Source organism: Dermacentor silvarum, chromosome 1 (genome assembly GCF_013339745.2).
Source record: "Dermacentor silvarum isolate Dsil-2018 chromosome 1, BIME_Dsil_1.4, whole genome shotgun sequence".
NCBI classification, from domain to species: domain Eukaryota; kingdom Metazoa; phylum Arthropoda; class Arachnida; order Ixodida; family Ixodidae; genus Dermacentor; species Dermacentor silvarum.
In genome coordinates this window covers 62,932,989-62,955,367 of record NC_051154.1, presented here as the reverse complement: position 1 = coordinate 62,955,367, position 22,379 = coordinate 62,932,989, and the positions used below count along the sequence as shown (strand labels likewise).

General features: G+C 49.2%; 2 protein-coding genes across 7 annotated transcripts in view; one reads left to right on the top strand and one right to left on the bottom strand.

The window, feature by feature from the left end:
* Positions 1-3,644, top strand: part of LOC119464372 (transcriptional repressor CTCF) — a 30,786-nt gene extending 27,142 nt beyond the window's left edge. For all 6 annotated transcript variants that reach the window (XM_037725313.2, XM_049668682.1, XM_037725337.2 and 3 more), the window contains exons 10-11: positions 1,894-2,012; positions 2,113-3,644. In XM_037725313.2, the coding sequence (XP_037581241.1) occupies positions 1,894-2,012; positions 2,113-2,241 (248 nt within the window). In that variant the 3' untranslated portion in view covers positions 2,242-3,644. The remainder of the gene's footprint in view (positions 1-1,893; positions 2,013-2,112) is intronic.
* Positions 3,645-20,737: 17,093 nt separating this feature from the next.
* On the bottom strand, positions 20,738-22,036 carry LOC125943494 (alpha-1,3-mannosyl-glycoprotein 2-beta-N-acetylglucosaminyltransferase-like). The gene has a single exon (XM_049662854.1). The coding sequence runs from the start codon at positions 22,034-22,036 to the stop codon at positions 20,738-20,740; it is 1,299 nt and encodes a 432-aa protein (XP_049518811.1).
* Positions 22,037-22,379: the final 343 nt, after the last annotated feature.

The window sequence follows — 22,379 nt, the reverse complement described above, 5'->3', positions numbered from 1 at the left end:
GGGAGGTTAACCGGAAGGTAAATATCCAGTTTGCTACCCTACACTGGGGAAGGGGTAAGGGGAGACAGAAAGATAAAGAAAAATGCACACACCTAGAGAGGGAGATAAAGAAAAGAAAAAAAAAACCACATACACACACACACAAAGGAACTCAGGAGCGTCACAGTCGTTCAAACAGGTCGCTTGACCGGAGGAACTTCAGTAGCGCCCTCGTCGCCTTCTGCTGTGAAGACTGTATCAGTCGGCATTCTAAAATCGTCTGCTCAGAAAGCGGCCGGTCGTCGAGGCGTGCCAACTCCGTTACGAGCGACTGTCTCTGGGAGCTGTAGCGGGGACAATGACACAGGATATGTTGGAGTGTTTCCTCGCTGCCGCAAGTATCACAGGCAGCACTGTCGGCCATTCCGATGCGACAAGCAAAAGCATTCGTAAAGGATACTCCAAGCCACAGTCGGCAGAGATTTTTTCACCAAGGTGCGTAAAGCACTCAATGTAAGGTGTATGACAGGCGTCTTACCTTGCCATGATTTACACAAAGTCACGTAGCAGTGCGGCATTATTGTTGATTTTGTTTAATAAACGTACTTTTGCTCATTTTCTTAGTCGTATAAAGTGCATACCCAAGCAAACATTGCGACTTGGCGCGAGCAGACGACAGCAAAAGTGCGACGCAGATGGGGTAACTAGTAGCGTAACCATAAGGCTCGTAGTGGCAGAAATATGAGCTAGAACAGGTGCGCTGGCATTCTGCTCGCTGGTCAGGTCAGTAGTACAGTATGTCGTGAATGTGACACAGTCCCTCAGCTCCAGTATGGGAGAAGGCAGTGAGGGAATGTAGCTTGCAGACACTAGTCGAGGCAAAAGGGGAGAGCATCTATGTTGGCAGTGTAGCTCACCTTCTCGCAGCATAGCGGCACAACATTTCAATTCTTCCTATCTCCTCTAATAAAGAAACAACTTGAAAACTTTTTGTGGTAAAACGCTCCCTAAAGGTTGCAGTGTATATAACCAAAATTTTCAATGGGGCATAGTGAAGGGCCCTGTAAAGGATATGGATATGATTCATGTGTAGTGTGGTGGTTGCAGCATTCTTTTAGAAATCAAGATCGTGAGGGCAGACATGACCTTTCTATGAACAGATCCTTCAGTGATGATCATGACATTGTCTTCAGCATGGCAAAGCACTGTAGCTGTGACAACATACGGCCTAAGAAACATTATTTAAGATGCCACGAATGACAGCAACAATCGTGACATCTGTGACTAGTCTCATTTGTTGCATTTTGAGATGTGACTCCATCAGTTGCGAAGCAATGGGAACTGCTGTGTCATTTGGTGGAAATTATGTAGCTTGAAATGGCCTATATCTCCTGATTTTTTGAGAATATGCTGCTACGCAAAAGATTACTCACAAAATTGAGTGTTTTCAGAGGTGCTGTATTGATTATATTTGTGCGTGTGTTGCATAACTGACGTGGGTGGGTTTTAAAAAAAATTGTGGTTTAGATATTCTTTGCTTGGCTAAACTGTTTGTTAGATATTTAAATTGCTGTTAGATAGACATAAATGTTACAGCCAAGCACTACGCTTGTTACTTCTATATTATTTGCTGTTTCTGCAGCCACATTCTGATAGGAGGAGGCTGCAAAAAAGCTCTTGAATCGAGTCATTTTTAGGTGCACATCAAAAAACCTGAGGCACCGAAGAAATATATTAATCCTGAGCCCTTTATAAGGCATCTCTCATAGTCAAGTTGTGGGTCTCGCATTCATTGATGAACGTGGTGGTGGAAGTTTAAAACATTAGCAACTTCATTGAATTCCTGCATTTTTTTTTTTTTTTTTTTTTTTTTTGTGCTGTCTTGAAGGCTTCATTTCTGTGTTTTGTGCGCAGGTGAGGAGGTGCTTGGCATGGGCAAGGGGGAACTGGATGCACCACAGAGAGAGGCTGAGATGGCACGCAGACGGCTTGAACAGAAACAGAAAGACATGGAGGAGTGCTTCGGTTTCAATGTATGGGCCCACACCTTTTCTTGCTAACATTTTTCATTAGATCTGAGATTACTTGCCACGAGCTTATTTTGCACATTGCTTCTGTTATTGATGTTGCCAGGATGAAGAAGACGAAACAATACTGGCGATGCCAGCTGCACCAGGGGTGAATGGACCGAGCGAAGAGAAAGTTCAAGATGGCACAACGACCACCTATATATTGATGCAGGAAAATGGTGACGCTGTTTAGATAGGGTTTCTGCCATATTTCACTGCAATGTCTCATCGCTCCTGCCATCAGGGTTTTCAGTTGACCCTCTTTTTTCTCATGTGTTTTTGTTCGGTGGTTCCATGGACACTTGACCCCCTTATTTTTTTTTTTTTTTCTGTGTTGTTTGGTTCTATGATGCTGTTTTTTCTCCTCCTGTGTTCTTGTTTGGTCGTTCCATGGACATAGCATCAGTGAACCAATGTTTCTTTACATCTGCACTCCTATCCGCCTTGTGCTGCCAGCTGTTTATGAAATATTGTCGACTCTACAGTGAATGGGGTCAGGAGCTTTCAGTCATCTGTATGATAAATACTGAGTTTGTGTCTCATGTGAGAAGCTTTGAACATGGATGATCATTGTATGAGCATATATCTGTTGTACAGTTGCCATAGGTCAGCACCTACTTGTGCTCCCTTCTTTGTTGCATGTAGAAAGAGTGCATCACTACTTTCAACTGTGCATTTTCAGTGAATGAGAGGTTTCTTTATGAATCTTTTCATTACATAGTAATGGAGATAAGTGTTCTGGTTCCCCAAGGCTTTCAAAGCGTGATATGTTCATGTTTTGGCCCCCCGCCTCATGGTCTAAGTCAGTCTCTGTGTGGTTTTGGCTCGAAAGTGTACCTGGCATCTCTGTTTTGAAGTCTTGTGGGCTCTTTTGTTTTTTATGTACACAATGTCCTTCATCAGAGAAATTATCATAATCATTATTTGTTGACTTTTCTTCTCATTATCATAAAGCACCAGCTGTGTGACACAGTAGTGTGACAAATGTGATTTAACATCAGTGTAATTGTTTTGTAAATACATGCATCACTTTTCAGCACAAGCAGTGCATTTTTTGGCACACCATCTCTATACATGCTATGGCATCAGATTGTTACTGGGGTGTGCATTGGTATTTTCAACAAATTGCATGCAAAATGGCATGGTATATACAAACAGCTAGTTTTGAAATTTTTGCTGTTGCTGCATGCCATTGTTTTTAGAGAGTTGTGTGAAAATTTACATTTGACAACTGCGAAGCCCCTGTCATACACAAGCATATGATCTGTATCCTGGGCATGACCTATCCTGGAGCTTGCGAATTTGCATGGAGAACAGCATTTCTAAGACTGTGTCACATACAAGTCACTCTCTCTGCCCTGGATGAGTCATGAACTGAAGCATGTGTGGTGTTTTTGGGTGCAGTTGTGTGCAAATGCACAGGAGCTCTGTCATAAAGAAGCCAATTGATCTGTGCCCTAGACAAGTTATGTCTTGGAGCCCATTTGATGGATTGTATACCATTGAACTTGAGTACAGTGAAACTCTGTTTTGAGTGCTAAGTGCTATTTTACTAGTTGGAAGTAGAGTTCTAATAAAATTATGCATGCCAGTGAATTGTGTTCACTGTTGCTGTATATATCTAGTGCAAACACTAATAAAAATGCATTTTATGCAGCAAGGTAAAGTAACCGAGCTGTAGCATTCAGAAAGTAAAACTCAGTTCTAAGAGTAAAGCTTTATTTTCCAACAGATTTGCCAAGAAGCTGCAGAAGGCATTTATGGGATGTCATTAACAATAAATTAGAGAACTGCATCGGACACAATGATTTGCCAAATGTGGAGACTTAATCAATTTCCTTTTCTACTGCCTTGTTCCTCAGTGCAGTGGCATCTGCGATAATTTCACATTGTACCTGCTTTTCAGCAGTTGTGGCATCATTGCACAGACAAGTTTGGACTATTCTATGCACAAAGGGATTGTCTTGGTTATTTTTGATAATGTGAATTGCGATATTGGTATTTGTATGCAGCGAGGTTGCAACTGTGGTTTCACCTCACTGACGCCGCAGTGGAACCATAATTAGCCCCTTGTCATATGTAACTGCATACCGTACTTGCCAGACACAAGCAGCAGTCGTATTAACCCTGGTTTCTGGTTTTGCATAGGCTGTGATGGCGTAGATGCTAGGGGCCCTAGCTTTTGTGCGAGGCTCAAGGGCTTGGCCATGTACGAGTGTACCTGCTGCATCCAAATATGGGTCCCAGAAAGCTCCATGCGGCTCTGTGTTTATCAGCAAGCCCTTGGCTACACAACCATTGGCAAACACCGTGCTGACTGCTGTGCATTTTTTTAAGTGGGAAAGGTGCTATTTTATTTTGTATTGAGCTGTATGCAAAAACTGTGTTTCCAGTTCTTCTAGTGCACCATGTGCTAATAGCAAAAACTATTGAGCCAAGCTACTGACACATTTGCCATTTTAGCTGTTCAGCAGACATTCACTCGTAACTAGGTTGTGATATATGTATAAATGCAGTTAGGACAAAAGAAATCGCAACAACCAGCTACACGAGGTTATCCTATTTAGCGTTCATCTGAAGGAGAGACCGCCCCAAATTATGCTTAGCACCAAAATGAAGGCAAGTTTATTACGATCATAGAGTGGTCATGGTAATCGCCAGGAGACTGCCGGTTTTGGTGCATGTGAAAAAAAAATGGCTGTGGCTTAGCTCAGCTACCTAGATATGCAAAGCGAAAGCTTGGTTTAGCCTGGTTAAGTCTTGGTTTCACTTGGTTAAACTTTGATTTAGCTGTAATTATTATACTACGTATACACTCATTGTTAAGCCAGGTATAAGTTATAAGCCAAGTCCAAGCGTTTTGCGAGCCGAACGGATCGCTCTTCCTCAGTCGCCGACGCTAGCTTCACGCGCTTGGCATTCCGGACCCTCTCCAGTGAAGCAGTTCGCCGGGCGATATCTGCGGGGTGGTCAGACGCAGTGCCGGATTAAGGTGGGGGCTATGGGGGCTGCAGCCCCGGGCCCCTAACTTTCAGGTGCCCCGCTTGACCATTTGAAAAAAAGAAAGTTGCTGAGCGTGCTTGCTGCCCACGTCATCGAAAACTGACAGCTGGGGCAATATCTTCACAACCGTGGTGTTTCTTTCGGCGAAATCCCCAAGCTCAGCTCCAGTATTTTCGGTACAGGGCGTTTCAGCGAAACATAACTGAGCATGGCACCAAAACAACGTAAGGTATGCCTTTACCATACAAAAATTTGAAATTGTGTAAGCAACAAATAAAGCTTCAGATTACAATGTCACAGTAGCAACAAGCAGAATAACTTGCAGATGCCGCAGAATCACCAGAAGGACGTGTATGTCGGATAATAACCGTTGAATAACACTAGAAATCAAGCCAAGAAATTAGTTTCCTGAACCCATAAAGATTATATTTTTACATATATGACAATTAATAGGTTGATTATATGATTTTAATACGATAAAGTAATAAATGAAATTTAAAGAAAAGCTAATCATCGATTTTATAAATATATAACGGAACCTTGAGCTCCGATTTTAACAAGTGTAAATCTTTCTGACCCTGCAATGAAATCCTGGATGGCATCGCCAACCTCCCTGATGCTATGCTCAAGGGTCGAGGCCCCCAGAGATAGTAAATTTTGAACATTTAATTCTAAGAAGTCCGAACAGTGTTTCAAAGGTTCTTTTTCGAAATTCAGCATACCTTTGAGAGACAATCAGAAAATTATATAATGTTTCATGTTGCCCGCAATAGGGACAGTTTGGTGAGGGAACCAGATCGGCTCTGTGTAGGTAAAAATTTAGAAATGGAATTCGGCAGCGTAGTCTAATGATTGCGACTTCAAGTGATCGCGTTTGACAGAGTTCACTATTCCAATAATGCGACAATTGTGCTGAAAACTTGAGGAGTTTGTTAAAGAAGGGGCATGAAATTCATGCAGCGTCATTTGTCTCCAAAATCTACCCCCTATGATGAAAGCATGAAGCCGGTAGGATTTGAATGACTGGCCATTCAGGGACGCTTTCGCCAACGAATCTGCCATTTCGTTAAGAAATAAGCCCTTATGCCCTGGTACCCAAACCAATATAATCAAAGCTAAGTGAGGGGGCACTAACGACCTGAAAGCTCGCAAAACTGAGGAATTATCGGCAGCCGTGAGGAAGGAGCACAGAGATAAAGAATCCGTGACGACCACTGTGGAACGTGTTTATGTATTTAGTTTACGGATGGCTAGAACTACAGCTAAATATTCTGCCAGAAAGAGGTACGAAGTCTGGGAGGCGAAGAGAGAACGACTAATCAAGAATAGGAGAAAATATTCCAATTGCACAGCCCACACTTCATTTTGGGAAGCGTCAGTGGCAATAGTAACTGTCTTAATCGGAACGTGCAAAAAGTAATCATTTAAGATACAGCTTAGCATGCGATAAGATAGTGCCTTTGCATTTTTAGGGAAAATAAAGTACTGAATTTTAATGGAATTGGTGTTGCAACAAACAGGACTCGCCTCTCGAATTCGGACGCTTAACTGATCTAGGAGAGTTTGAATAAAAATAATTTGTGGTGTGTGGAATCGCGGCCAGTACAAGCCTAAAAACAAGTCCGGCTGGGAGATAGAAACTGTTTGTGAGCGCGTTATACGGGATTCATATAGTCTTAAATATGATTGTACATACAGCTAATAATCGAGACCTCGTAACAAGAGAAGGCATTCTAGCTTCCAGATGTAGAACTTCATTTGCTACAAATTTAGGTAGCCCTAAACATTGTCACAAGGCCTGCCTCTCCCGAAGAACAAGGGGGCAGCACAAGGAGTACAGTACACACCCAAATTCCAATAACGGGCGAACATACATGCGGTATATTGTTAACAGCGTTCTTCGCATTCTTGATCGACTATTGCTTAGCTTATGCAGCAAGCCAACCGCACGAACACCTTTTGCTGCAATACAGTCAATGTGTGCCTTTCAAGACAGTGAACCATCATACATCACGCCAAGATACTTGACAGTCTCTACTTGTGGGATAATATTTAGGTAAGAGAGAAATATATATGGGGTCCTTTAATGGAAACGCGAGCACTGAGCATTTGTTAACGTTGAGACAGATGCATCGCATCAAGCCATCTTTCTGTAACAGACAAGTATGTCTGTAATATTTGATAAAATTTTTGCATGTCAGTTGCCGATGAGAAAAACGCTATGTAATCAGCGTACACGTACGTATGTACGTCATCATGACTTGGTATGGAACTCATTAGAATATTAAATAAGACCGGAGAAGTGACTAATGCCGCATACTGCCTTTGGCGCCGTGCCAACTGAATGCGGCTTCAAGGTCAATATGGGCCTGCCATATAGAGATCACTGTGATTGAAACCAATTTGTTTCGGACTGGAGATCGATCACTCATTAAGAAAATTTATCACACAAATATTGATAACTCTTTCAATCAATTTTACGAAATTTGAAGTTAACTTGATGGGCCAGATATTGTCTAACACAACCATCACCCGCATTTTTAAGAAGGGGAATGACCTTGGCAATTTTCCACTCCAGTGGAAGCCATGCCCTTATGATGGAATAATTGATGTCTAATAAAGATTCTTGTGATTCTTTATATAAATTTTTAACATGGACGAAGCGATTCCATCGGGGCCCGGAGCCACTGATAGAAAGCTCAGTAAAACATCTCATAATTCAGACTTCGAAATTTCTGTGAAATCTTCCTCAGTAGGTGATAGCAATGGAGCTAATGGTGGTTGGGAAGAAAAGCGACGTTCTAGCCCTCTAGCGATTACGTCCAATGAATCCTTTATTTCTTCGGGAGACAAAACTGCACATTCTGCATTTATTAGTCGCGGAATCATTTTCTTGGCGCGTAGAAAGCTGAACAGTTCGCGTTTATTATTTGATTTAGAAAGAAAATCAAAATGCTGGATGTCGTACTCGTCTTTAGCCTTCAACACTGTCCGACTAAAAGTACCTGCATAGAATTTGTAATCCAGCCAGTTTTGAGGGCATTATGTAACAGTGTCTTCCAAGCTGCCTTCCTTCGCCTGTAGTCACGCGAACAGTCATCATTCCACCAAGGGGAAGAATTCGATTTAACTGAGAGAAACAGTGGCGTAGCCAGGGGGGGGGGGGGTGTTCAAACCCCCCCCCCCCCCCGAAATTTCCCCCCCCCCCCTTACCCGCCCTTTGTTTTCGTCGCTTCGCGCTGACATAATTCATGAAACCGGTGCTACTATCACAATTTCATTCCTGGGCGTTTCCGTTTGGTTGGTAATTTACAGCGAATCATGTCTGCATATGGAAAAAAAACTGTCACGGTGTTTGTCAAGGCTTTGACACTCTGTGAAGTTTTGGGCGAGAATGTGACGGCCGCATTCTGAAGCAACAAATGTGCAACAAATGAAGCAACAAATGCGGCAGCCGCATTTTAGATGATGGCGAAAACGCTCGAGGCCCGTTTACTTAGATTTAGGTGCACGTTAAAGACCCCAGGTGGTCGAAATGTCCGGTATACATTTCCGCCGCTTCCCTTCAGGTGCAGGTTAGACCGCGCTCGCGCAGGATCTTAGTCTGCGCGAGAAACGTCTCTTGTTTGCGATTGCGCCCCTACGGAAGGCTGGTAATTACTGTTGTGTTGTTGAATCACAAACCAGCAATTATGGAAGGCTGGTAGTTGCTGTTTCAGTTGTGGAATCCCAAACCAGCGATGTACACACGTAGGGGTTGATGACAGCAGTGAAATTCCAGCGACTCGCAATAGAATGCACGAAACAGACAGCCGACAAGCATGAATTACTGCTGTGCGCAGTACAGCGTAAGTAAACTCTTGTTGCAGGCGCTGACAGTTCTCGTCGGAGTTCACGCGTCCTGAGAAATTGATTATGTGCACTATGTACTGAACAATACCGGAGTTCATTCCTGCATCACTAGTACACCAATCAGTCGAGATTCTGTGAGGTACAAAGCCGCTTCCTGTTTGCACCGGCGTAAGTGAAGCAGAAATGAGTTGCACGCACTACTTAAAATGCGTACACATGCCATATCTATGCTGTGCGGTGAAATATTCTGTACAATTCTGAATCTGTTGACGTAAACGCAAATGACGGCTGCACACTCGCACACAGCGAAAGACACAGCGGCCCATGCACTTGCCGCAGGAAATGCAACCCTCTCGTATGAGGGAGCAGGGTGACGAAAGCTCCGAAAAAAAAAAAAAAAAAGCCTTCCCCGTTTTTGCGCGTACTTAAGTTTTCTAGCGCAAAGACGCAGCGAACAAGCTATTGCTATGGGAGTAGGTATAGCCTGGTCACGCATGTATTTTCACGTGTATAGCCGGCCTTGACTTGTGAAACGCACTTCGCCTCGACGAGGACGACGCCATCTACACTTAACGAAGATTAATAATTAATGATGGCTTCTCCGATCGGGCGGGTCGTCTCAATGATGCGTTTTCGAAGACTGGTCCATTCAGTGGCGCGATGAGAGACCGTTGCGCAAAACGCCCACTGTACCTGTCGTGCTTACTATATTTTACTGAGCTTACTTTACTTTTTACTTAATTTCTTCACAAGCACACGCACATGCGAGGGGGTCCCATGTCTTTGATATACATGTATAGAGTCTGCCTAAACTACCGATATTTATTATCGATCACGGCACGTAGAGAACAGCAGACGCTTGCCCCCCCCGGTCGGGCCGGTGAACCCCCCCCCCCCCCCCCGAAAAAAATTTCTGGCTACGCCCCTGGACTCTTTGATATACATGTATAGAGTGTGCTTAACCTACCGACATTTATTATCGATCACGTGACCTAGAGGAAAGCAGAAGCCTGCCCCCCCCCCCCCCCCCCCCCCCCCCGGTCGGCCGGTGAACCCCTCCCGAAAAAAATTTCTGGCTACGCCCCTGGAGAGAAACTTTAATGGATGAAATGAAATTTTAGGTCCCGTGGTTGGGGCCCCTAGTCCAGGGCTCCACTGATTGTACAATAAATTCAGATTTTCCCCGGGAATCTTTTAAAACAGAACAAATGCTCAGTGCTTTCGATTTGAGACTAACATCAGTCAGAGAAGCCAATGAGGATCGCAAGGAATTTTGAAATTTACTGTAATTTATGAAAGTAGGCATATTAGAAAGTGAGGAGGTAATTGGACGTATGTCAAAAATGACCGGTATGTGGTCGCTATTTGTGGCATGATCAACAGGCGGGCAGGGAGAGGCTTGAGCTTACAAAAGTCAAGTCTAGGGCAGAAGCATCCTGAAGTCTGACGAAAGTAGGTCGTCCTGAATTTGCACACGTAAGATTATTGTCCTGGGACCAATTCCACAAGCGATTGCCTCTCTGATCTGTTTTTAATCCCCACGTGATAAGGTGGGAGTTAAAGTCCCTACCAGGCTCTGCCAGCAACGCGTAGGTAAACAACTCGCCTCCTACCACGCAAACGGCAGCGACGCCCGACGCGTCCGCAGCGAACGCCAAGAGCTCGCCCGGAGAGACGCGCCGGCCGCGTCGCCGGCTACCGCCGCTACCTCGGAACGACTTCAAGATTATTCTGCGCCCCAAAAAGGGCCTAACTATCAAGACACTCACAACTCACCAGGTGTCCCGGGCTGTGGTGGCAGCCTGCAACTACCATCCCAAGTGCACCGGCAACGACTTTATCGTGCGGATCCGTACAGGGTCGAACATTATTATCGCTAGCACTCCACACATGGAAACAGCTGAGCTCCTTCGTCGAGTGTCCACGCTCGCCTTCGGCGGGAGCAATCACGACTTCAACACCTATGTGGCGGCCCCTGACAACACTCTACGGGGCGTTATACATGGTCTGGACCCTGGAACTTCTCCAGATGAACTCAAAGCTAACCTGCGAGTGCGGACACAGGGCGTTACTATCCATAGCGCCCGCATGCTTGGGACATCGAAGGCGGCCGTTATAACTTTCTAAGGCTCCCTTGTTCCCCGCTACGTTCTCTAGAGCTACTACGGCTTGGAGGTAGCGTGCCACCCGTACCGTCCAACCCGACAAGTGTGCCAGGTGTGCTACCAGCCTGGTCATCGCTCGGACGTTTGCCCCACTCCGGACGCTGCCGTGTGCCGCCAGTGTGGCATTTTGAACCCCACTGAGAACCATCCCTGCACTCCTCAGTGCAAGTTCTGTGGGGAGGGACACCTCTCAGGGGCCAAGGAGTGCCCTCAACGTCTCAAAACTCTTCGCCGTAGCAGAACCCCTCAACGCCAGACGCCAAGCGCGCGCCGCCGGTGGTTCAGCAACGATGACGACTCCTCAAAGACCCCTTCCCGGTCCCGCTCCCGATCACAGTCCTTTCCGCCGCTCCCACCAGCCGGCCTGGATCAACTTCTACCCTCCCAGCCCGAGCAACGCAGCTCCCGCGCCCAGCCGGAACGCCACGCCACCCAGGACCAACGCACCGGCCTGCAAAAGAAGGGCTCCGCTGCACCAGCCGGCCGGCCTGCCGCCCCGCCGCCGGGCCGACAGGGCCGCCAAGGTAAGCTGGTCGACTGTGGCAAAGACCCCCGTCGCTCCGCGCTCAAACCCCCCACTCACACTTCAATACGAAGCACTGGCCCAAGAGAACCAGCAGCTTAAGAAAGAACTCTCACAACTTAAAGCCGAACACGCCCGTGAAATGGCTGAGCTACGCGCCCTTATCACCCAAGCCGCCCCCCCCCCCCCCCCCCACTCCACCCCACACACGAGGCCCCTCCCTGCGCGGATCCTCCTGCATCCCCCCAGGAACCCCCCATTACATATACCGTACTACACGAAAGCTTGCGAGAACTCACGAAACAACTCACGCAACAACAACAGAACCAACACCACCAACTTACGCAGAGCTTCTCTGCCCAACTCTCCCAACTGGGCACACGCATCGCGGATGTCGAAACACACCTTGAAGCCCGCTTTGCGGAAATAGGCGGCTCTCTCCGCAAGAAACGAACGCCCACTCCTACCTCCAACCCCCCGATTCAGCTCAACCCGGTCACCCCCGCGCGGACAGCTACCGGCCCCGGAGTTATCCTCAAGGCCCCCCAACTCACCCTACCTCCCACCTCTCGGAATTAACATGGGCAGCCCCACCGCATCTCAGCAAAAACGCTTAGAAATCTGGCAATGGAACTGCCGAGGCTACCGTCGCAAGCGGAGCCTCCTTCAACAATACATAAACACCCAGCTTGAACCGCCAGACGTCATCGCCCTACAGGAGCCAGGTGTCTCGCCAACCCTGTCAGGTTAAGAGGCCTATGACAGCCCCACCGAGGCCAAAGCGGCCATTCTCGTCAATAAGGCGTTCACTGTCATTGCCCATGACGTCATCCGGGACACTCATATCGAGCATGTCATTGTAAAGATCGTGCTCCGGCGCCGGAAAAAGACCAGCAAGCACAGCCTCTTCATCCTCAATGCCTATAGCCCCCCTCCCCCTCCCCCCGGCAACGCCACACAGACTTTTATTATACCCTCATCCGAGGTGCTTGTTCCCTGGCCAACGGTAAGGATCTGATCCTACTCGGGGATTTCAATGCCCAAGACACAAGCTGGGGCTACCAGAATTCCGACCACAAAGGCAAGCAAATTGCCACTGCCGTCGACACTTACCGGCTCGAGCTCGTCACCGATCCTACCACACCCACCCGCATCGGAAACAGTGTTTGTCGTGATACCTGCCCTGACCTTACCTTCATCGGAGGCAATTCCACGTACACTCACTGAGGATGCCCTGCGGCGTCCCATCGGGAAAGCCAAAATCACGGATTGGGATGCATTCCGATGCGATAGCGAGCAAACCCCCGACGCTAACACCAGCCTTTTACGGACTGGTGCGAACAGCTTCGCCGCACCCAAGATCGCCATACAAAACACATCACCCGCACCACTCAGACCCCCGAGGTAGACGGCCACCTGCTCCACCTGTGGGAAGCACGTCGCAGTCTACTCCGCCGCTGGAAGACTCAAAAACATAATCGAAAACTTAAGGTCAAAATTGCCTTGCTCACCACCCAAGCAGAGGAATACGCCGCCAGCCTAGCCCAACTCAACTGGGCGCAATTCACGGACACCCTTAACGCTCTCTGGGGACGGCGCGCACGTGGCGCATTTTGCGGGCTCTCATCGACCCCACCCGCAGCAAAACTGAAACGAACAAGGCCGTCCATCGCCTCATTCACACATTTGACGGTACTGATGACGATCTTCTCGACCAGCTCCGCAGAAAATGCTTTGGCGATCACAACCCACCCCCTGCCAACACTGTCTATCAAGGCTCCCCAAACGCCCTCCTGGACCGCCCCATAACGATCGAGGAAGTGTATGCGGCCGTCCGCGCGAGCACACGCAACACTGCTGTCGGGGCTGACCGCATTACATATTCGCTTATCCATAACCTCAATGACACCGCCCTGCAAGATCTCACGGCGTTCTTGAACACCCACTGGCAGAACGGCACCATCCCCCCGGAGTGGAAGCATGCCGAGGTGATCCTTATCCCGAAACCAGGCAAGAAGTTGCAAATCGAGAACCTGCGTCCAATCTCCCTTACTTCATGTCTGGGCAAGCTTTTCGAACGCGTGATCACCTTCCGCCTTCAGACCTACCTCGAAGATGGCAACCTGCTCCTACACACGATGTTCGGGTTCCGTGCGCATCTGTCCACTCAAGACGTCCTCCTCCAACTAAAAGAGGAAGTCATTGAACCCGTACCCCGCTATGGTGAAAACGTCATCATGGCGCTTGATATCAAGGGAGCATTTGACAACGTTAGCCACTCAACCATTCTCGAAGGCCTTGCAGCCCTGAACTGCGGCCACCGTGTCTTCAACTACGTCAAAGCATTCCTGACAGATCGCACTGCCACTGTCGGGATGGGGACGATCCGATCAGACACCCTCGTAGTCCGCCGCAGGGTTCGGTCATCTCCCCCCTCCTTTTCAACGTGGCCATGGTGGGCCTGGCACATCAACTCCAACACATCGAGGGCGTTCGCCATGCCATGTATGCGGACGATATTACGGTCTGGGCTACCCAGGGCTTCCTCGGCGAAAAAGAATACCTCCAGCAAGCCGCCACTTGTGTCGAGCAATATCTGCATGCCCGCAGGCTGGCCTGCTCCACCGAAAAATCCGAGCTGCTCCGAGTTCGCCACTCCACAACCCAGCCCCGCCAGACTGCCCACGAAAACCCCATCCGGGTCCTCCTCGCTGGCAAAGTCGTCCCCGAACGCTCCATCATCAGAGTGCTAGGTAAGTGGCTGCAATCCAACCGTCGCGCCACACATATCCTCACACTCTTGCGCAACACAACGCTACAAGTGGCCCGCATGATTGCCCGTGTCACCACCCGCCGCCATGGAATGCGGGAAGAAGATATACTCTCAAGTTCGTTCGAAGTCTGATAGTGAGTCGAATCGTCTACGGCCTCCCCTGCCATCGCCTAAATCAGCAAGAACGCGACCAAATTGACGCCATGATGCGTCGGGCCTATCGGGTGGCCTTAAAGCTCCCCCCTGGCGCCCCAACAAGCAAACTCCTTGCCATGGGGATACATAACACCTTCACGGAGGAATGTGAAGCACAAATGGCCACTCAGCTCCAGCGCTTAACGCTCACACCCACAGACCGCGCCCTCCTGCAGCTCCTCGGACACACTGGTACCCTCCGGGAGGCAGCCCGACTCCACCTAGTCCCAGATCAGGTCCGCTCAACACTCACCGTTGCGACTATCCCCCGCAACATGGACACCCTACTGCACCAGGGTCGACGGGAAGCACGAGCTGAGGCCTTAGCCCTCAGGTACGGTGAGAACAACACCACTTGCTACACCGACGCAGCACTGTACGACACCACCCGCACTCGAGCAGTTGCGGTCGTCCTCGACCACCACCACAGGGAGCTAGTCAGTGCCTCCCTCCAGGGGCGTAGCCAGAAATTTTTGTCGGGGGGGGGGTTCATCGGCCCGACCGGGGGGGGGGGGGGGGGGGCAAGCGTCTGCTTTGATAATAAGTATCGGTAGTTTAAGCACACTCTATGCATGTATATCAAAGACATGGGACCCCCCCCCCTCGCGTGTGTGTGTGGCACTGTGTGCTTGTGAAGAAATTAAGTAAAAAGTAATGTAAGCTCAGTAAAATACAGTAAGTACGACAGGTACAGTGGGCGTTTGGAGCAACCGTCTCTCATCGCGCCACTGAATGGACCAGTCTTCGAAAACGCATCATTGAGACGACCCGCCCGATCGGAGAAGACATCATTAATTGTTAATCTCCGTTAAGCGTAGATGGCGTCGTCCTCGTCGGGGCGAAGTGCGTTTCACAGGTCAAGGACCGCTATACATGTGAAAATGCACGTGTTACCAGGCTATACCTACTCCCATAGCAATAGCTTGTTCGCTGCGTCTTTGCGCTAGAAAACTTAAATACGCGCAAAAACGAATAATGCTTTTTTTACGAAGCTTTCGTCGCCTTGCATTTCCTGCGGCAAGTGCATGGGCCGCTGTGTCTTCCGCTGTGTGCGAGCGTGCAGCCGTCATTTGCCTTTACGTCAACAGATTCAGAATTGTACAGAATATTTCACCGCACTGCATAGTTATAGCATGTGTACGCATTTTAAGTAGTGCGTGCGAGTCATTTCTGCTTCACTTAGGCCGGTGCAAACAGGAAGTGGCCTTGTACCTCACAGAATCTCGACTGATTGGTGTACTAGTGATGCAGGAATGAACTCCGGTTTTGTTCAGTGCATAGTGCACATAATCAATTTCTTAGGACGCGTGAACTCCGACGAGAACTGTCAGCGCCTGCAACAAGAGTTTACTTACGCTGTACTGCGCACAGCAGTAATCCATGCTTGTCGGCTGTCTGTTTCGTGCATTCTGTTGCGAGTCGGTGGAATTTCACTGCTGGCATCAACCCTTTCGTTTGCACATTGCTGGTTTTGGATTCCACAACACAACAGCAACTACCAGCCTTTCGTAATTGCTGGTTTGGGATTCAGCAACACAACAGTAACTACCAGCCTTCCGTAGGAGCGCAATCGCAAACGAGAGACGTTTTGCGCTGTAGACTATGGCTACGTTCACATTTGGGAAGCGGCAAGCGGGTGGAGAGGCCAAAGCAGCCGGAAAATCTTTTCCGCGCATGTCCAAGTTCACATTTATTTTGCTACCACCGCGGCCGCGCTGCCGCTTTCGTCTACATCCATCTAGTCTGCGTACGTTTGTCGGCGTGGTGGCGCTCATTATCGCATTATTTCGAGCGGTATGTTCATTCACTGACCCACCCGTAATCAAAAGTGATCATCTTGCGCAATTTCGCGTGTCATCTGCGACCTTCGGTAAGTTCCTCGTTGGCGTTCTGTAATTCTCCTCACACGGGCGCGGTAGCGCTGTGTCACAGGTTGCTGCCTATAGGCGTGATTATATTTCTTTAATAGCTTTTATTTACAAGTTGTAATAACATTTCATCATTTCGTATTATTTTCGGCGCCTCCAGGACACGAAAGCGGCAACGGGAACACCAAAGCTAAAACCCGGGCTGGCCCTTGTGTTGAGGCTCGCCGAAGCCTGCGCGTCCTACGTGAGACCTACGCTTCCAATCTCTCGTCGCGACGAGAAAAGCACCCCACGACTTCTGCAACATACCGTGCACGTGCGAGGAGAATTATGGAGCGCCAACGAGGAATCTGCCTAACTATTGTCTTCCATGGAAGTGGAAGAAGAAATGGCTTTTATACTTCTACCTACTTGTTTTCTAGAAATGGACAATGAATAAACGGAAGATAAGAAAACCTCGGAAACGGCAGTGGTGGGTTCGCCTGGCTTTGCAAAAGTGTAAGGGCCCATTCACACTTGTGACTAGGCGAGGTCGCGCGACCAATTGCGACTGGCGACCAGAAAACTACTCAAGACGAACGATGTTCACACTTACAAATGCGACCGACGAGTCGCTAAACCGAAATGTATCACGATATACCGTTCACGTCTGCTTGAAATGTCATCGCTGCGTAAAATAAGCGTCAGCGTATACGGACGTCCTGTTCCTTCGCATCTGATTGGTTCAGCTGTTCTGCGACTGTGGTCGCGCGACTGAGAAATCGAGCAGTGAGCGACTGGCCGGAAACGGTCGCATTTCGAGAAAAGCGACCATTTGCGACTACTTGCGACTGGTCGCTTTGCGACCAACTTGGTCGCGCGACCTCGCCTAGTCGCAAGTGTGAATGGGCCCTAAGAAGTTGGGTCACGCCAAGGCTTCGTTGCCGCACCTCCTGTCGCGCGACGTTGAATACTATCGCGAGTATTGCTGACAGTACGTTTGAGTGCCACTCTTGTCGTAGAGCAAGGGGTGGTTCTTGATCGCGTCGATCAGCATTACAGCCTACTTTTGGTGCCATGTTCAATGTTACGACCGGAAGTTTACATGCTAGTGTAGCTTCCGGTCGAGCAGAACGACTTTCCGCCGCGTTTCCGCTTCGCCATGGCGAAAAAATCGGTCCGAGACCAATTTGGCTCGCCGCCTGTTTTTCTGCCTGTTTTGCCGCCTAGGCGGGCGGATTTTTGCAAGATTTTGCCGCTTCCGACAGCTTCGAGACCAAGTTCCTACGCGAACTCGGCCTAACCGGCACCTGAAGGGAAGCGGCGGAAATGTATACCGGAAATTTCGACCACCTGGGGACTTTAACGTGCACCTAAATCTAAGTAAACGGGCCTCGAGCATTTTCGCCTTCATCTAAAATGCGGCTGCCGCATTTGTTGCTTCATTTGTTGCGCATTTGTTGCGCATTTGTTGTTTCAGAATGCGGCCGCCACATTCGCGCCCAAAACCTCACAGAGTGTCAAGGCCTTGACAAACACCGTGACAGTTTTTTTTTTCCATATGCAGACATGATTCGCTGTAAATTACCAACCCAAACGGAAGCGCCCAGGAATGAAAGTGTGAAAGTAGCACCGGTTTCTTGAAATATGTCAGCGCGAAGCGACGAGAGAAAAGGGTGGGTTAGTGGGGGGGGGGGGGTGCAAAAAATTTCGGAGGGGGGGTTTGAACCCCCCCAACCCCCCCCCCCCCCCCCTTGGCTACGCCACTGAAGGGAAGTAAACACTGGCGAATTACTGCTTCGCACTTCCCCAGCTTTCACGTTCAGTGGAACTGCATCACCGCCGAGTTTACAGGAATAATCAAGCATTAAGCGCATTAATTAGCAGAAACTCGTTAAAATCGGCTCCGAAACGCCAGACTGGTACCAGCGCAGCGCAAAAGAGTGCGCCACCACCCCACAAGCGCTCGATTGCTCCTCCCTCCAGCACTACTCCAGCACCGGCGCATCACTGCTTCGAATTTCCCCAGGGTTTCACGTTAGCGGAGCTGCATTTGCGCTGGAATTGAACTACACAAGCGCAGGATTTGAGCAGAATTGGAGCTACATTAATTTTTTGTTTATGCACTACGCTGTTCACAAAGCGAGAGAGAGCGAACAAGTTTTTACAGCGAAGCTGTCGAGGGCTATAGGGTCCCCCAGGATCGTGTCCGCGTGTAGAAAAAAACTATTATCATCAGCATTGGCTCGAGCGTCGTCGTATTTTTGAGCTCACGGCCCCTCCTCCCTCCCGGCCCGCTGAGTCGCCGCTATCTCTCTTCTCTTGCGGCAGTCGACCTTCTTTTATGCCGCGTTCCCCCCTGAGTAGAGTTGGGCCCGGCTGCGAGGCTAGCCCGGCAAGCCTGCTGGAAGCTGCGCCTGACTAGAGTTAAGCCCTGCTGGGAGGCTAGCGTCGCTAGGCCGGATATGCATCCCTCCGCCTCGGCGCCACCTCGTGGAGTCGTATGAAAACGCCGGGTTGGCGGTGTTTTCAAATTAGGATTGTAAAGAAGTGTGCGTTATACCGCGGTTTTCGCCGGATCCTACGTTTGCTTCTTCATTAAGTGACGTAGATCACCCCGGCTACCACGTGAGTGCGTTAGCGCTTGTGTGCGCGCCGCGATTGGCGCAGCCGTCTTTAATAAAACGCTTTGAGGGTACGGTGATCGCGACTGCATGTGTACGTTCCCCCCTGCCACGCCTACGAAATACACCGAAACGTTCATGGTAGACATGTTCAGTTGGGTGATGCCCCACGACGATACGTCCATTCTCATCGGGGAGGGGGGGGGGGGCAATATTCACGACAGCAGATCCACCATAGTCACAGCTTCGCTTGCTTCCATCTTCACAGTAGTGGAAGGGCTCTGAATTTTGTTTTCTTTTTAATGCATGGTTTTGTTTCGATTGTTTCTATATAATTTACGTTCTTCCTCACACAATAATTTTTATTTCTAAGTGTGTTCATTTCCTTGTCTTCATCCGCTTAATTTAACCATACGATTCATGGCCATTCTCCCCCACTGTGGGTATGCGCCGCCACGACCACGCAGGTCAACAACAACAACAAGAAGAACAACAACAACAGCAACAACAACAAGAAAAGCTGAGATGTTGGCTGGAGGAGCGTTTCTCTGGCCTGCCACTCCACATAGCGGTAAAGAGGAAGGGAGAAAAACAGGAAATAGAGGAGGATGAGAAGTGGTGGCGAAATGTAAGCCCCAGTTTACGTGTACGCACACTGAGACGTCGGCGATGTTTAATCCTTGTCCGGGGAAGAATGGTGGACAGGGGTACGTATAGAGAAGAACGACGCCCATGTAATTCTACTCCATGTGTCACATTATGTAGATATGTAAGCAGAGTTAATTAGGCTTCTATAACCCCTGTGTCACAGTGGCCCTTACCAGTTCTGGGGGACTGGCCAGGAATGGGCACATACGCCGTGGCCCAAGAATAGGGTTATAGGCCAAATACAAGAAATTTCTAAGAAACTGCTGAATATCATGCGCTATTTCGTTAAGAGCTCTGTGCGCATTAGAGATACTTAATAGGCGGCATTGTATGCAGATGTATTATGTCGTTATTTATTTGATTGCACGCAACAGTGGTACGTACTACTTTTGAGGTCAACATGCACTGCTTATATAAGCCGGTGCGCAAATAACCTTTGTATATATATTAACAAATATATCCTACGAGATACTGACAGTCGCAAAACCACGGTGGGATAGGCAAAGAAAGCTGCGCCTTAAAATATCGTTAATAACTCCCTGGCACATCGACTCTGCCAATACAAGTATGCCATTGCTGCAAACAACTATCATTCATTGTACATCACATGGTGATGCGGGAGACAGCACGAATGATTCTGTTCAGTCGTCGCTCCAGTGGTAGCAGTGCTCTAGCTTTTCTTTTTTTCGTTTAATATAAATAGGCGTTTCATGTGTTTGACAACACAAGCGGGAAAAATGGCAAATTAGAAAATACCGCCGATCCTTTAACATTAGCAGTAACTTGAGATTAAGTGGCAACGATAAAAATGTTTATTTGTGACGGTGTGATGGGAACAGATAATAAGAATGACTAGAAGAGATATAGTTTTCCGCCAAACTCATCGTCCGGGAGAATTCAGCTGTTGTCAGGCTTGTTTTCGAAAATATATCCCGCTGATGACCCACTATGGTTGCAGTGAGAAATCCGAGTGGAAGTCGGAATCTGATGGACACATGGTTGACATGACGCACTCACGGAACTCTCTCCTTCTAATAGAGACCCTTCGGCTGCCGCATGCTACCGCAGCGGCCGCGGCGCGAGCTGACCACTCAGTTGATGTCGGTTCGCCTTGTAGGGATGAGGTTCAAAGGGCCACGGATGAGGCACAACGAACAACCGTATCCCGTCAATATAAGTGCTCACAACGCCCTTGTAAGCGGTACGCGGAACACCTGCCTTAAAATCGTTCATGATGTTCAGAACTTTCGCGATTTCAGCAAACTCACTCTCATTCGCGTAAGGTATCCTTGCCGGAGTTTGAGCAATGAGTCCCTTTTTGAGATCCTCGAAAGTGTATACTCTGCTCTCGCTAACTGTCATTTGAAACGCGTGATCATAGCGAGTTTGGAGCAAGTAACTTAAGTCCATGCCACTGAAGCGCACGAAGACGTTGTTGAGGTACACGTCTTTCAAGTACTTGTCGAAGAATTGCCCTTCGCTGACGCCTATACGACCGAACGTCCGTGAGCGTGACACTTCGGGCCGGATGCACGCGCGGCCTTTGCGTTGTTGAGGCTGCCGCATCCAGTCATCCCAGAAAGCTTTAGGCCACCGAGGACCAATCTCATTCCATAACTCACGAGTCAAGAGCCACCCTAAGCCTGAGAAAAAGTCTGTGCGGTGTAGCATGTCCGGCAGCAAAGAGATGTGACTTCGCTTGCCGTTATCGTTGTAAGCAGACACGCAAAACAAGCTGGGATCCTTCCGCAGAATGGAAAGCAGCGAAGCGAAATACTCGAAGAAGTCGGGCGCAATGTCCAGGTCGTCCTCAAGCACAATGACGGCGGTGTGTTTCAGACGATTGAAAACTTGCGTGAGCGCCCACTTGTAATGCCGCGAGATGCGGTGGTAACCCTCGATGTTAAACACCGCCGTTATACCCTCTGTGAGCTTCTTCTGATCGGGCTGATGAAGCAGGGTGAACTTGTGCTTCCGCTGATACCGGAGAAGTAGTTCGGAGGTCTCGTTGTTGTAGCCGTCCTGGCTCACGATGACAGGGAACCGTGGCTGCGACGGGCGGTACCGCATCACCTGGTTCAGCGTGCGTGTCACGGACACTCGGTTGCAGGTGAGCACCAGGATTGCGATGACCTCCTGTTCCTCCCTGGCGTCGTCGATCGCTTTCTTCCACTGCTTAAGCTGGTCGAGCACTTCGTCGTTAGAGTCGAGCTGCGAGCGCACGTCTCGTTCCAGTACGATTGCCTGCGAGTGCAAGACGCCGTGCAAGCGACTCTGGTTGATCTGCACGAATATGAGCCCGGTGACGAGGGCCCAGAGAAGGGCGCCGGCCAGCAGAAGCACGTGCAGCCGGTTCATGGCCGTCACCGCGGCTGGCAGCACACGACGTCCACGACGACCATGCTGGCAGCCCTGCAGCTTGGCTGCCGAGCGTGCCCCGGCACTTTTCGGGGCGCGCGAGAACGCCGCGTCTCCGGCGCAGCTGTTCGGTCGACGGGCCCGACGCTCTTTGGTCGCAGCCGGCCGCTTCGAAAAATCTGAATGGGCTGCTCGCTCACCCGCCGCCGCCGCCGCCGCCGCCGCCGCCGCCGCCGACACTCGATGAACAACGTGTATAAGCACCGGGGGAAAAGAATGAGGCACGTCGTTTTCAGTCTGACTACATGCAGGCCGTGTTTATTCGGCTCGGCACTTCCTCTTC

Excerpts from the sequence above, each read along its gene's own strand:
- LOC125943494 (XM_049662854.1), bottom strand. The coding sequence starts at position 22,036 with ATGAACCGGCTGCACGTGCTTCTGCTGGCCGGCGCCCTTCTCTGGGCC.